Source organism: Gavialis gangeticus, unplaced genomic scaffold (assembly GCF_001723915.1).
Source record: "Gavialis gangeticus isolate Ggan-Ray unplaced genomic scaffold, GavGan_comp1, whole genome shotgun sequence".
Lineage (NCBI taxonomy): Eukaryota > Metazoa > Chordata > Crocodylia > Gavialidae > Gavialis > Gavialis gangeticus.
In genome coordinates, this window is record NW_017729025.1 from 120,461,886 (window position 1) to 120,475,263 (window position 13,378).

Sequence of the window (13,378 nt, forward strand, 5' to 3'; positions counted from 1 at the left end):
CCCCCCCCCCCCCCCAAATGTCTTTTTTTATCTTGCAAAAGAGAATATTAGGAGCATATTGTAGGGAGGCCTTTCATTAGCAAGACACTTCTTGCTTTACAAAATAGTATTTATGAGCATGTATTGCAATAATTGAATCTAAATGCTTATATTCAACGTAGTAACTTGAATATGCAAATATATGCAACAAGGCTTGATTCAGGTGTATAAGTGGTTGTGGGACCTGGTGTTAATAAAAACATACATTTTTTTCCAAAATAATAGTTTTTTGTTTATACTAACATACAAAAAATAAAATGCCATCTCAGATTCTTTGGAACTAGCAAGGTTAAACTGTATTTCTGGCCTAGGCACCCTTCAATCATTCTGACATTTAATTTTCAATGCAAAGCAATTGCTTGTGGCAAGAACCAGGAAAGCTGTGTTCTAATTGGCATGAATTGAACATTTCAAATGGAAGATGAAAAGCTTCTCTGACAGTTTGCTACCATTAGGTCCATAACCTGGTTGCTGATCAAAATACTTACAGAGCAAATATCTAAATCTGATTTAGGCTCTCTTGTTACTACTTGAGGGTCTCCAAAAGTGCAAAATCTGCAAGAATGTTCATAACTTCCCACAAAGTTAATGTGGTAGTTGATATTTTTTTTAATTGGTAGCTTGAAAAAGTAATGAAAACTTTTTTTTAATGCAAAACTAACAAAGTTTGATTTTGAACTTCCAGAAATTAAGTAATATTGGCTTGAAATAAATAATAATATAAATTTACAACTGCTTTTCTCTTCTCCCCAGTCATGCACATGCTTGCTTCATGTTGTTATACATTATGAAGAATGTAAGTGATTAATGCTTTCTAATACTAAGGCAACATTTATAGGGGTTTGCTGTAAAAACAAACTTTGTTTTCATTCTGAATTCCACTGGAGGCTCTTGAGAATAACAATATTGTGCATATTAAATGAATTGACAGTTCTGTTTAGTAACACAGATATCTAGGATATGCAATGAAACAAGTCTGGTAATTAAGAGTCAAGCATAAAGCAACTTTAATGTTAAAAACTAAGCATTTTTGGCCATAATTATGGTGCTTTGTACATACAAGATATATTCATAGTAACACTCTACAGTGTTCGAGAAAAGTAGCATGCAGTTTTTCATTTGCAACATTGGAAGAGGTATAACGTAAGTTCTTATACACTTTTTTGGAGAACTGCAGTACTATCAATCATTATACTGTTTCCAGCTGTATGATGAAGTTATCACTTGGAGATTTGTATTTTAGTTTGGTTTATGTATTTATATCTAATTGAAGAATGAACTATTTTTATCATGAGGGGTTTTCTACAATCCTTTATGTGAATTTACACACAGAGGGATGCCTCAAATTTTCTGAGAACTTATTTGGGTCCTCTTCAGGCCTATTGTTGACAAATGCAACACAGAGCCAATTTTGAGCAAAATAATTTCTGCTGCTGCCTTTTTTTTAAATCTGAAGGATTGATACTGCAAATCCTTTCACTTATTCTGACAATTTTCCTTTTTTTAAGATCATCACTTTGAAAATCACCATGCCTCCTTAAATCTACCAAACTCAAGCTAGGAAAAGACAGTGTTTTGCACAACTAGACTGCAAAGCATCATGAAGTACTTAAATTGTTGTACAAAATATTAATACAAAAAAGAAGAAAAGTCACTGTAAATTAAATAAAATCACTCATGTGTAAATACTCCCATATAAATAATTACACAGGTATTATCTATTACCAGGTAGCTGGAGAACATTTCAGTACATAAATATTTAACTTTGAGAATACTAGAGAAATCAGTCAACTAATCTGATATTTAAAAAACTTCTTAACATGAAATCCTAATGGTCACAGGGCACTAAGATGTGTCTGCTCCTTTAATGGCAGAAGCAGCCTAGCCCCAGGGCCCTTCAGGCTAGGCAGAGCTCCACAGCTGCAGGATGCCTGAGCAACAGACTAAATGAGATAATAAGTTGGCATTTGCAGGTAGTCAGCTGACAGGAAGGAGGCAGGGCCCTGGGCACATATAAGCCCCAGGGCTGGGGCTAGGAGGGAGTTCACGCTGTCTGGCAACTGCCAGGGTAAAGAGCTCCTGCACAAGAGTGTGACCCTGTGACATTTTGCTGCCTGTTTTGCTACCTCTGATGGCAGTTAGACTCCAGGAGTTCACAAGGAGCTAGGAGGCATGCTATCCTAGGGGAAGAAGCTTGCCCTCTAAAAGGGGCAGAGTGCTGCCTTTATTCTTAGTGTTATATTATAGCATGAGGGCTTATGTTTGTGGTGTTGTTGTGCCAGAGGTTTGGGATGAAGCTGTAAGGGGAGGTACAGAGACCTTATTAGTGCCCAGAGAGGGCATAACCAGACATGGGCCAGAGCACTCGGCACCAGAGGGGGCACAACTACTCACGGGACCAGAGAGGCCAGAGGGCCCAGTTACTGAAGAGGCTGGAGAGTCTCCCAGAGAGGCCAAAAGACTGGGTGCCAGAGGGGCGCAGCTACTCAAAAGGCTGGAGAGGCCAGAGGCCCCAGCACCAAAGGGGTGCAGCTTCACAGGGGCCAAGGGCCTGGCACCAGATGGGTGCAGTCAGGTAGGGATTGAGGGCCCAGCAGATAGAGGCCAGGACCCCAGTGACAGGAAGAGACTGATCAGAGCTACTGCCTCAAATTCAAGTCTGATACAGTGGGCCTAGGCTAGAAAACCTAACTAAATTAAATGGGTGGAGGCTGAGTAGGCCAAGCCATGACAGAGGGAACAACATCCATGTAACACCCACAAGGCATGGGGTGTAGTATAAGGGAGGTTTGGGCCATGCAATTAGCCCATGAGGCTCATTGGTTCCCCATACAGCACAGTACTGAAGAAAGACCCGGCAAAGGGCTCAAGGACCACTGAGTTCTAGTGAGGTTCAGCAGATTGGGGCTATGCAAAAGCCCATGGGCAGCCTCCCAATTTATTTTACCAGCAAGACATGGCAGACAAGAGAAAAGGGAGCTCCTGGGGCGGAACTGGCACAGTCGTGGAGCCACCAGGGGCATCATGACAACCCCTGGGAACCCCACCCCATGACACTAACAATTGGAATAGTCTTTGTTCAGGGGACAGGTTCAAAAGGTATACATCTTCTATCAATGTTCCTCAGCCCTGAGGTCTACATCTAAAGATGAGAAAGTAACATAAACTATCAACCTATTTTAGACACTTTGCTGAAAGTATGCTAATGTGGTACTAATTAATTTTAGCTGGTTTTGATATTGGTGTGCAGATTCTCCTACACTTCTGTTAGATTATAAAAACCCTAACAGCCTTGTCTGGATTCAGACTCTCAATTTAGATATGGAAGCCCCTGTATCCCATCACAATCCCATCTTTTGGAGATGCCTAGGCCCAGATTTTGTGTCACTTCCAAGATGTATAAGTGGCACTTATGTGATGTTTAGGCCTCAAATTTGTCAAGCATGATTCTCCTCCATTCTCCACAGCAATCACAAAAATACTAAAGATGGTTAGATGCCTTATATGTTTCTATTTTGGCCTGAAAAGATCCTTAGTCAATTAGACTTAGGCTACTGTCCAACGGGAATATACATGAGCTATGCACCCTCCAGAGTGGAACAGTCATCAGTCTGAGGACTGATGCATTTTTTTGGAGTAAGCAGTTGTTACATCTTAGATGTCTAGCAAGCAGAATAGTATCTGGGCCCAGTCTTTCAGAATCACTGACCTTTAAAGCTAATACAGGCAAACTTTAAAAAGTGAAATATTATCCCTAAAATTAAACACCTGCTTGTATATGGGGGCACCTAAATATATTTCCCATTTGGTTAGTTTGTTGTTTTGTTGTTTTTTCCCCATATGATGGATACCCAAAACTCTCATGAAAGGCATTTGTGACTTGGGCTGGATGTTATGCAGGTGTAATGGATGGTATGACTAAATAGAATTTTGCCCCCTACTAACAGCAAGACATTTACCTGTGAATGTTAAAAAGAGAAGTGATATGGACCAAGAAGACATGTTTGGATGACATTATGGCCAGAAATCTTTTAATATGCCCCTTGACAGTTACAACTCATTCCACTACAGAACAAAATTTTAATTTTGCATGAGGGGACTGAAAAGTCTAGTAATTCTAAACTAAATCTTTCATCACTGGGAGTCCTGACTGAGATAATATTGAGAGAAATCTGCAGATATATCTAATATCATAATTGGCATTCATATCAAAACATATGTGTGGGATTCACAGAGCCTGAGTTTCTCCCCACTGTACTGGCACTTGTCCCAAGGAAAAGAGGTGGGAGTATCCCAGCCTGAGCCCCACGACCTCAGACCTCATGCTGGGAGATAAGGGTCTCTCAGCACCATCTCTGAAGTCATGGAGGGGACAGGGTAGCCTCTTCCCCACCCAGCTTTGTGATCACAGAACTGGGGCTGGGAACAAGCTCCCCAGACCCCACTCCTCAACTACAATTGTGATCATGAAGCAGGGGCTAGGAGCTCCTTGCATGGGGACAGTTCCCTGCCCAACCTGGAGCTGGCTGGGACCTACCCCTGACCTGGACAGTTCCCAGCCAGCCCCAGGCTATGCAGGAAAGCACATGCAGCCTGGAGGTAGCTGGGAACTGTCCTGTTTCAGGCAGATCCCAACCAGCTCCAGGCTGAACATGCAGACTTCACTGTGCAGGCTGGGGCTGGCTGGAAACTGTCCAGGTCAGGGGAAGGTCCCAGCCCTGTGCCCCAAGTGGGTGATCAAGGCTTAGGGTTTGACAAGCACTGCAGGGGTGGGGTAGGACCCAGCCCCCTGCCAATTCACTGGTGCAGCAAGCTAGCTGCCCCACTGATGGATTGGGGCAGGGGCCTGTCCCTATGGTCCCTGTCAGCCCCTGAACTCTCACTCAGGGGGAGCCTGAAACTCCCCTCTTGTGGCCACAGGGGTCCATTGAAGGGCTGCAGGGAACTGGGTGCAATTTTTTCCCCTAATCTTTGCATGTGTAGACACCTAGCCAAAAACCCTTACTCCAGTTCAGTTTACAACAAAGTAAATCTGGGCCAGAGTAAATGAATATGTAGATGTTCCCACAGAGTACAAAGCTCAGCTTACATTTATGAGCTGAATGTATTAGCCTTTGCTAAACTTTTTGTTACCAGGATTTGACTACATTCAGTGCCTGAGCTAACTTAGGTATTTCCACACTAATCTGTAAATCTGCAATGTAACCAAATTGCTCAAAGTTTATGAACTTTATGAATCTTCACTGACCATGAAAGTGTAGTTATCTGGAAATGTTCAGATAGTAACTCTATCAATTTAAGAAGCAGGTAAAAAGTGTTTATCATACTTGCACAAAATCAAAGTCCTGCTTGATATTTTTGTGTGTGTGTGTGTGTCAGATAATAAAGTACAGTATGTTGCAGAGTAACAGTTTATACAAGAAGGCAACTACAGGTATAACTACCAGAGAAAAGCAACATGCAATGATTTTAAAGACGACATATTGGAGTAAAACATGGGTAGTTGAACTCTGCTTTCCTGACAAATATCTGATTTTGTCTTATCACATAAAATCCCAACTTCAAAAATTATTCATTTAGGGATAGTTCCTGTAACTTTTACTCACATTGATTGGCAGATTGTTCAGTCAGCCTATTGAAGTTGGTAGTTCACAAGAAATTCTCATTCCCAAGTGCAGGACTTTGCACGTGTTTTTGTTGAACCTCATGAGATTTCTTTTGGTCCAATACTCCAATTTGTCTAGATCACTCTGAATCCTAGCCCTACCCTCCAGCATATCTACTACTCTCCCCAGGTTCATGTCATCTGCAGACTTGCTGAAGGTGTGCTCCATCCAAACTTCCAGGTCATTCATGAAGATATTGAACAAAACTGGCCCCAGGACCAACTCCTGGGTCACTCCACTTGATACCGGCTGCCAACTAGACATTGAGCCATTGATTATTACCATTTGAGCTAAATGACCCAGCCAGCATTGTGTCTACCTTACAGTCCATTTATCCAACCTATACTTCCTTAGCTTGCTTGCAGACATGTTCTGGGATCCCATATCAGAAGCCTTGCTTAAAGTCAAAATGTATCACATCCATTGCTCTCCCTGCATCAACAAAGCTAGTCAGCTCATCACAGAAAGCAATCAGGTTGGTCAGGCATGACTTGCACTTGATGAATCCATGCCAAATGTTCCAATCATCTTCTTTTCCTTCAAGTACTTAGAAATGGATTCCTTGAGGGCCTGCTCCATAATTTTTCTGGGGACCTGAGGTGAGGCTGATCGAGTTGTAGTTTCCTAGGTCCTCCTGCTTCTCTTTCTTAAAGATAGGCACTATATTTGCCCTTTTCCAATCATCCAGGAACTCTCCCAATCACCATGAGTTTTCAAAGATAATGGCCAGTGACTCTGCAATTACAAAACCCAACTCCCCAAGCACCATTGGGTGCACTGCAGCCAGCCCCGTGGGCTTGTACACGTCTAGCTTTTCTAAATAGCCCCTAACCTGTTCTTTCCCCACTGTTGGCTGCTCACCTCTTCCCCAAACTGTGTTGCCAAATGCAGTAGTCTGGGAGCTGACGTTGCCTATGAAGACAAAGGTAAAGAAGGCAGACTTTTTTATATCATCTATCACTGCCCCATTCAGTGAGGGATCCATGGTTTCCCTGATCTTCCTCTTGTTGCTGACATACTTGTAGAAACTCTGCTTGTTACCCTTAATGTCCTTTGCTACCTGCAACTACAATTGCACTTTGGCCTTCTTGATTTCATCCTTGCGTGCCTGAGCTAGACTTTTATACTCCTTCCTAGTCTTTTGTCCATGTTTCTACTTTTTGTATGCTTCCTTTTTGTGTTTTAGCTCACTGAAGAGTTCCTTGCTAAGACAAGCTGGTCATCTGCCATATTAGCTAGTCTTCCTCTGCATCAAGATGGTTTGTTCCTGCACCCTCAGTAAGGTTTATTTAAAATACAACCGGCTCTACTGGGCTCCTTTCCCCCTCAGACTAGCCATCTAGAAGATCTATCCCTCAGTTCTCAGAGCAAATATAAGTCTGCTTTTCTGAAGTCCAGGGTCCTTACTCTGATACTCTCTTTTTTTTCTTTCCTCAGGATCCTGAACTCACTCATCTCATGGTTGCTGCAGCCCAAGTTGCCATCCATTTCCCACCAATTTGTGGGAAATCCATTTCTATTTCCCACCAATTTGTGCCATCCATTTCTATGTTTCCCACCTGTTTGTGAGCAACAGATAGATCAAGAAGAAAATGGCCCCTAGTTGGCCTCTCCAACACTTCCACCAGGAAGCTGTCTCCAGCACTCTCCAACATTCCTTGATTGCCTCTGCACTGCTGTATTGCCCTCCCAACAGATGTCAGGGTGATTGAAGTCTCCCATGAGAACCAGGGCCTGTGATTGGGTAGCTTCCGCTGACTGTTTAAAGAAAGCCTCATCCTCCTGATGTGGTGGTCTGTAGCGCACACCCACCAAGACATCACCCTTGTTCATCCCCCTCTGACCCTAATCCAGAGACTTGCAAGAGGCCTATCTTCAGTTTTGTACTGAATAATCATACAGCTCTAAGCAATCATACAGCTATTTTACATAGAAAGCAAGTCCTCCTCCTTTTCTCCCTTCCCTGTTTTTCTGAACAGTTTATACCTATCCATTCTAATACTCCAGTCATGCGAGCTATCCCACCAAGTCTATGTTATTCCAGTCACATCATAGCTCTGTGACTATGTAAGGACTTGCAATTCTTCCTGTTTGTTGCCCAGACTCCATGCATTCATGTACAGACACCTGAGGTAATAAGCTGATTGCCCTACTTTCTCAAGAATGAGAAGGTGTCCCCTGTTGCCCCCTCATGCTTGTGTTTTCTTCAGGTCACCTGTTTCTCCACTTACGTCAGGGCTTTGGTCTCCAACAAACCTAGCTTAAACCTCCTCTCTAGGTAAGTGAGCTTGTCTGCAAAGATTCTCTTCCCTCTTTTCATCAAATGGATCCCATTTCTTCTCCTTGGAACAATATCCCATGGCTGAAAAAGCCAAAGCCCTGCTGGCAACACCATGTGTACAGCCATGCATTGATCTGCAAGATGCATTTGCTCCTGCCCGGGCCCTTCACTTGGACGCTGGCAGCAAACTGATCTGCAAACTGCCCAGAAAACTGCTCTGTTTGCTACCCCTCTTTATTTGCTCTCAGGTCACTCAGAGAGTCTCCTTTTATACCCTGCTGAGCTGGAATGGCTCCACCCCCTTGCTAGGGTTTTCATCAGGCATAAACAGCAATCGCTCAGCTAGCAGCACTCCCAGCTGCTCAAAGCACATTCACAAACACAGAGCCCACCAAACAAACAGCAAGTCAAACATACAGGCAGCCCTGGCTCATATACATTCCTGGAGCAGAATCTGGTGCCTGGCTCCTTTTCCTCTTCCCATTCTTTTTTCTCCTCTTGTTCCCAGCAGACTTCTTGTAAACTGTCCTGTTTGCTAACCCTATTCATTCATCTTGAACACTGACAATCCATAATAGAGTAATTTGTCTGAAATTGAATAACATATTGAATGAAAATGCCACAAATATTCTATTTCGTCTTTGGCTGAGCATCAGGCTAAGCCACAAAAAGATGTAGGTTGTTCGGGTTTATTTTTCGCATTGGAAAATATGTTTTTGAGTTGACACATTTTGCTCTCTCTGAAGTCACCAGGTTTTGGGGTGATCAGCCAGAAGTGATTCAAGAAAAAAAAAGATTATATTTTTGATTGAATGCCATTTTCACTGTAGGAAAGAAAAGAAAATATAATATGGCTGTCATTTCCATTTTATTCAAAGTCTCTGCTTGACTTCACATGTTGATTCAAAGGAGCAGCTATGAGTGTAAAATAAAAAGACAGTTTTCTGTATTTTCTCAAGATTAAACAAAACTCTCAATCTTCCAGTTGTTCAGCCTTGTAGAAAAAATAATTAAAAATGAAGAAGGGGAAGGAACCTTAAAACGTTCAACTTTCCTTTCCCGTCCTCTTCCTTCTATGGTGCTCCTACACCTTTTCTAGTATTGATAGATAATTTTCATGCTTTGAACAAACAAACAAAAATCTATGTCTACAAGAAAGAAAAATGAAGGCTTCACACTTAGACAAGTTTATTAAAAACTTAGTCCCACTGGAACCACAACAGAAGGAACTCTTAGACTAAGGTACTGACTGTATAAGGATGGCAAATTGGACCATACATTTGGCTGAAAGAGGTAAGAAACACACCTGCCTGAGAACTGTTTTGTGTTTCTGCTTTATGAACATAATTCGATTTCTTGGCCCAGAAGGCTTAATACCTGATAGTGTCATATCCCTGAAGTACGCTACCTGAAGTACAATACCAGTTTTGCACAGCTGCCTAATTAGCATAAGCTAACAAATTTCATGGAGATTTTATAAGATTTTTAGAATTTTCATTTCATATATGTTAAAGTACTGTGGAGACCTAACAATCCTTAATGACAAAGCTCAAAGGTCTAACTTTTGCTGGGGTGCTGGATCAGGCTCTGAAGTCGGTTGTTTTGAGTCTCCTCTTTCAGAACTGTAACTCATGGGTGACTCTTAATGTTAATGATGATCCTGTAAGTGACAGGTAGGTCAGGCCTTCTGTTCTCAAAACTAGTTTTGGAATGCTATCTTTAATCTACAGCTTTGATGACTTCCTGCAGAAATACATTAGAAGCATGCTAAATCTTTTCTAGGTGATGAACGAATCTGAAAAATAAAATGTTGTGAGCTCATCCTACAGAGATTTATACATGTAAATAATTATGATATATGTACATGGCTCAGTGACTTGGATACCATGAACAGCTTAACCAGCTTAGCACAGTGCTCCACCTAAGCTATTTAGCTTTTCTGAAAAGCTCCACCTACACTTCTTTTGATGAGTTAATATGTAATTGGATTGAAGGGTTCATGCTTCAGTTTCACCTAGAAGATCTTTCTCTTTCTCTTTGGACTAGAAGTCCCTTACAATGGTATGTTATGGAAAGACCTGAATGTTCTCCTTGTGTAACCTGGTACAAATTTAAAATAAGCTTTTTCATCAGTCACCGTAATATTCCAATTTTATTTCAGCTTAACTTCATGGAACTATTTTCATAGCAGATGCAAAATTTTTCTATATAACTTTAACTGCTAATTGCAAATTACTTAATTTGCATCTAGCTCTAAATTGTAGGATTCTAAACAGCAAATGGACACACTTCTATATAAAAGTAGTGCTTATTTACTTACTTTAATTCATTTATTTGCTGGATAATTAGAAGTCAGGTGTTTCTATGGATGCTCTTGCTTTATGAGCATCATCTACTAAGGTAAAATTTATGTCCTCATCTATACTTCTATAATCAAAAAGTGGGTTCATTCCAAGTAGTTGGACTGCTAACTACTATACCCAATCATCAGCCCAACTATGAGTATAAATAAGGCAGTTAAAGTTCAAGAGTGAAGATTTGTGCCTTTGAATCTTTTTGTAGGGATAAAGTCCAGAAGTAATTCAGGTCTCAACTCACCTGGAAAATATTCCATTGTAGTTTTGATCAAACTTCCACTTCTTTGTGTGATGTTTGCATGTAGTTAGGGTGTCTCTCAGAGTGAGCCATGCCTCCAAAGGCATAATACAGCTTGGTGTTTTCTCATAACTCTGTCTAAACCCATTGTTTCTTGAAAATCCAAATTTTCCATTTACCTTGCTGGGAAGAAAATTTGGGTATGTAAGGAATGTAAAATCAGGCAAATTAAAAAAGAATTGCTGGCACTGGCCAGTGAAATAAGTAGATTTGATTACCTACTTGACCTTTCCAATTTGTTTACAAATCAATTCTGGCAGCCTTTTTAGGCAAACTTCCAATGTCAGGCATAAAAAATCTTGAGCAGGGGCATCAGGATTAAGTCATGATTTTGTGATAACCTTGATTTCTAGACAAATCACGAATAAAGCTATCTCATTTTTGTCTCATCATTGACTGTATAACAATGTTATATCTTTTGCCCTTAAGTATCTTTCTTTTTTTATTTGATTTATGATGATCCTTGGTCTGAGAATAAATATAAGTATATACACATTGATAGAGTTCTACAAATGAAGGCTTAATTAATGATAATGATCATAACTTACAGAAATGCAGTGAATAATGATATGTTTAATTCTCAATTTAAAGGAAGTAATTTTGTTTCTTGGGTATCTAAAGGGATTGTATTTACATGACTGATTGAGGGCTACATCAGTATTTAAGTAGTTCATGAGTAAGAGGTAAAATACTGAGCCAAAAAAATCCTTTAGTGGATGAAACTGTGACTCAGCCAGACAACTTCTCTAGTACTAAATTACTACTGTCTTTTGAAGTGTATTTTCAGTGAGCCAAATCTTGTAATCATTGTTTAGGCAAAAAAATCCTATTATTGGCAGTGGGAATCCTGCCTGGGTAAGATGTAGAAGATAAGCCACAAATAACAAAAGTACTAGCTTAGTTTGGTAATTTAGTCTCAAATGAAAAAATGCATAATTGCTTTCTTTCCACCTTCAGTTTTGGTGTCGTTTAATTGAATATGTATAACATACAATGGTAATTAAAGCCACACGCAACTGAGAACATAATGAAAACCTAACATGTCATTGTCCCAGTTTGCAGAGGAACATGAGGGAACTGAAAAGCTGGTTGCCCAGAAATCCAATGAAGCTGGACAAGGAGGCACTTCCTGACCTGGAAGAGACAGATTGTTACACAGCACCATTTAGCCGTGCACGTATACACCAGTAAGTGCTGTGTCCTAGAGATCTACATGGATAGTTTTTACATTTCTTCTTAGTGTGTGACATAAAGACAGTCATTAACAGATGGTCACTGACAAATGCCTAGTATCAGGTCTGGTATTTCATGCTGATTTTCTCTTTGGGACAAATTCTGGCCTTGAATATTACCAGTAGCTTCTGTTAACAGCTACTCAGTTGGTTACAGGGAAATTCTGGCTCTAACAGGGATTTACTTCCTCCTACATTACCAACGCAAATCCACCCAAGGTTCTTTTTATGTAATATTGATTATAACAGCTAAACTAAATTTAGAAGCATTTCCTCATGTCAAACAGAAGGAGATCCCTTGGAGCAAGCTGAAATCAGGCACTGGATTTTTAATCAGTTTTGTATGTAACACGTGTCTACCTCCATTATATAAATAATCCTTTGTCCTCCATATGCTACCTAAAAACTAAACATACATCTGGTCTAAACAATATGTTGTCTCTATTTTTGCTCTATCACAAAATAGTTCAACATGGCATAACTTTAAAATGAGTTTATAAACCACTGAGACAATTTTTTCATTTCTTTTTATTTGGTAAATTAGAATTAAACCTTAAGTTCTCTTGTCTAGAAACAAGAAGTTCAGTAATGTCAATTAAATAGCACAGGAACAAAGTCATATGGAATGTTTTATAATTGGAATTTATAATCCCTTCTTTGTACTAGCCCATGTGGTATTAGACTAGTTAAGGACCAAAGTATTCCTACGTGTTTTTTTTATTTTTGGTGACTTTTTTATTTTTTAGACATGACTCAAGTAGAGTGGTTTTAGAGAAGCACTTTATATACCTCAGCATTGAGGAAGAAAAGATGGTTACTCATGATCTTTTTGCCTCTGAAAACCTGCAGGCATCTAGAGATTTGCCCAATCCCTGCAAAAGTTAAAGAAGCCCAAAGACTGCTCTAATTTGTGCCTGGCTATCCACAACTGTATTCAGGATTTGTGAGTGGGTGGAGTAGAGCTAATATTCTAGTTCTACATTGCATAACAATGTCTTTTGGTGAAGGGCACTTGAGTAGTTTTAGGAGGCAGGATTGTGCTGAGTATTCTTACTTTCCAATTATGTTGGCTGGATTTCCAAGGTGGAGATGAACTGGGACTAGCTTCCCAGATCAAGGACAACAAGAAGTCCTTTTTTAAATACATAGGGGGCAAAAAGAAGGTTCTGGGTAATGTGGGGCCCCTGCAGGACACGCTAGGAAATTTTGTCGTCACACCAGACGACAAAGCCAACATATTTAACGATTTCTTTGCCTCCATTTTCCTGAACAGGGACCGGAACAGTCACCTCCCTCTCTGGCCCCCCTTAGACCCTAAGGGAGGCGCACCTAGGCCAAGGGTTAGTGAGGAACTAGTTAGGGAATTTCTGGAAGGACTGGATGTATTCAATCAGCTGGTCCCAGAGTACTGAGGGAACTGGCTGAGGTCATTGCGGGATCCCTGGCACGGCTTTACGAGAACTCATGGTGCTCTGGTGTGGTGCCAGAGGACTGGAAGAGGGCCA

General features: G+C 40.7%; 1 protein-coding gene across 1 annotated transcript in view; it reads left to right on the forward strand.

The window, feature by feature from the left end:
- Positions 1-13,378, forward strand: part of ANO3 (anoctamin 3) — a 539,488-nt gene that overhangs the window by 413,197 nt on the left and 112,913 nt on the right. Inside the window, exon 8 of the mRNA XM_019519487.1 lies at positions 11,697-11,828. Coding sequence (XP_019375032.1) covers positions 11,697-11,828 — 132 coding nt within the window. The remainder of the gene's footprint in view (positions 1-11,696; positions 11,829-13,378) is intronic.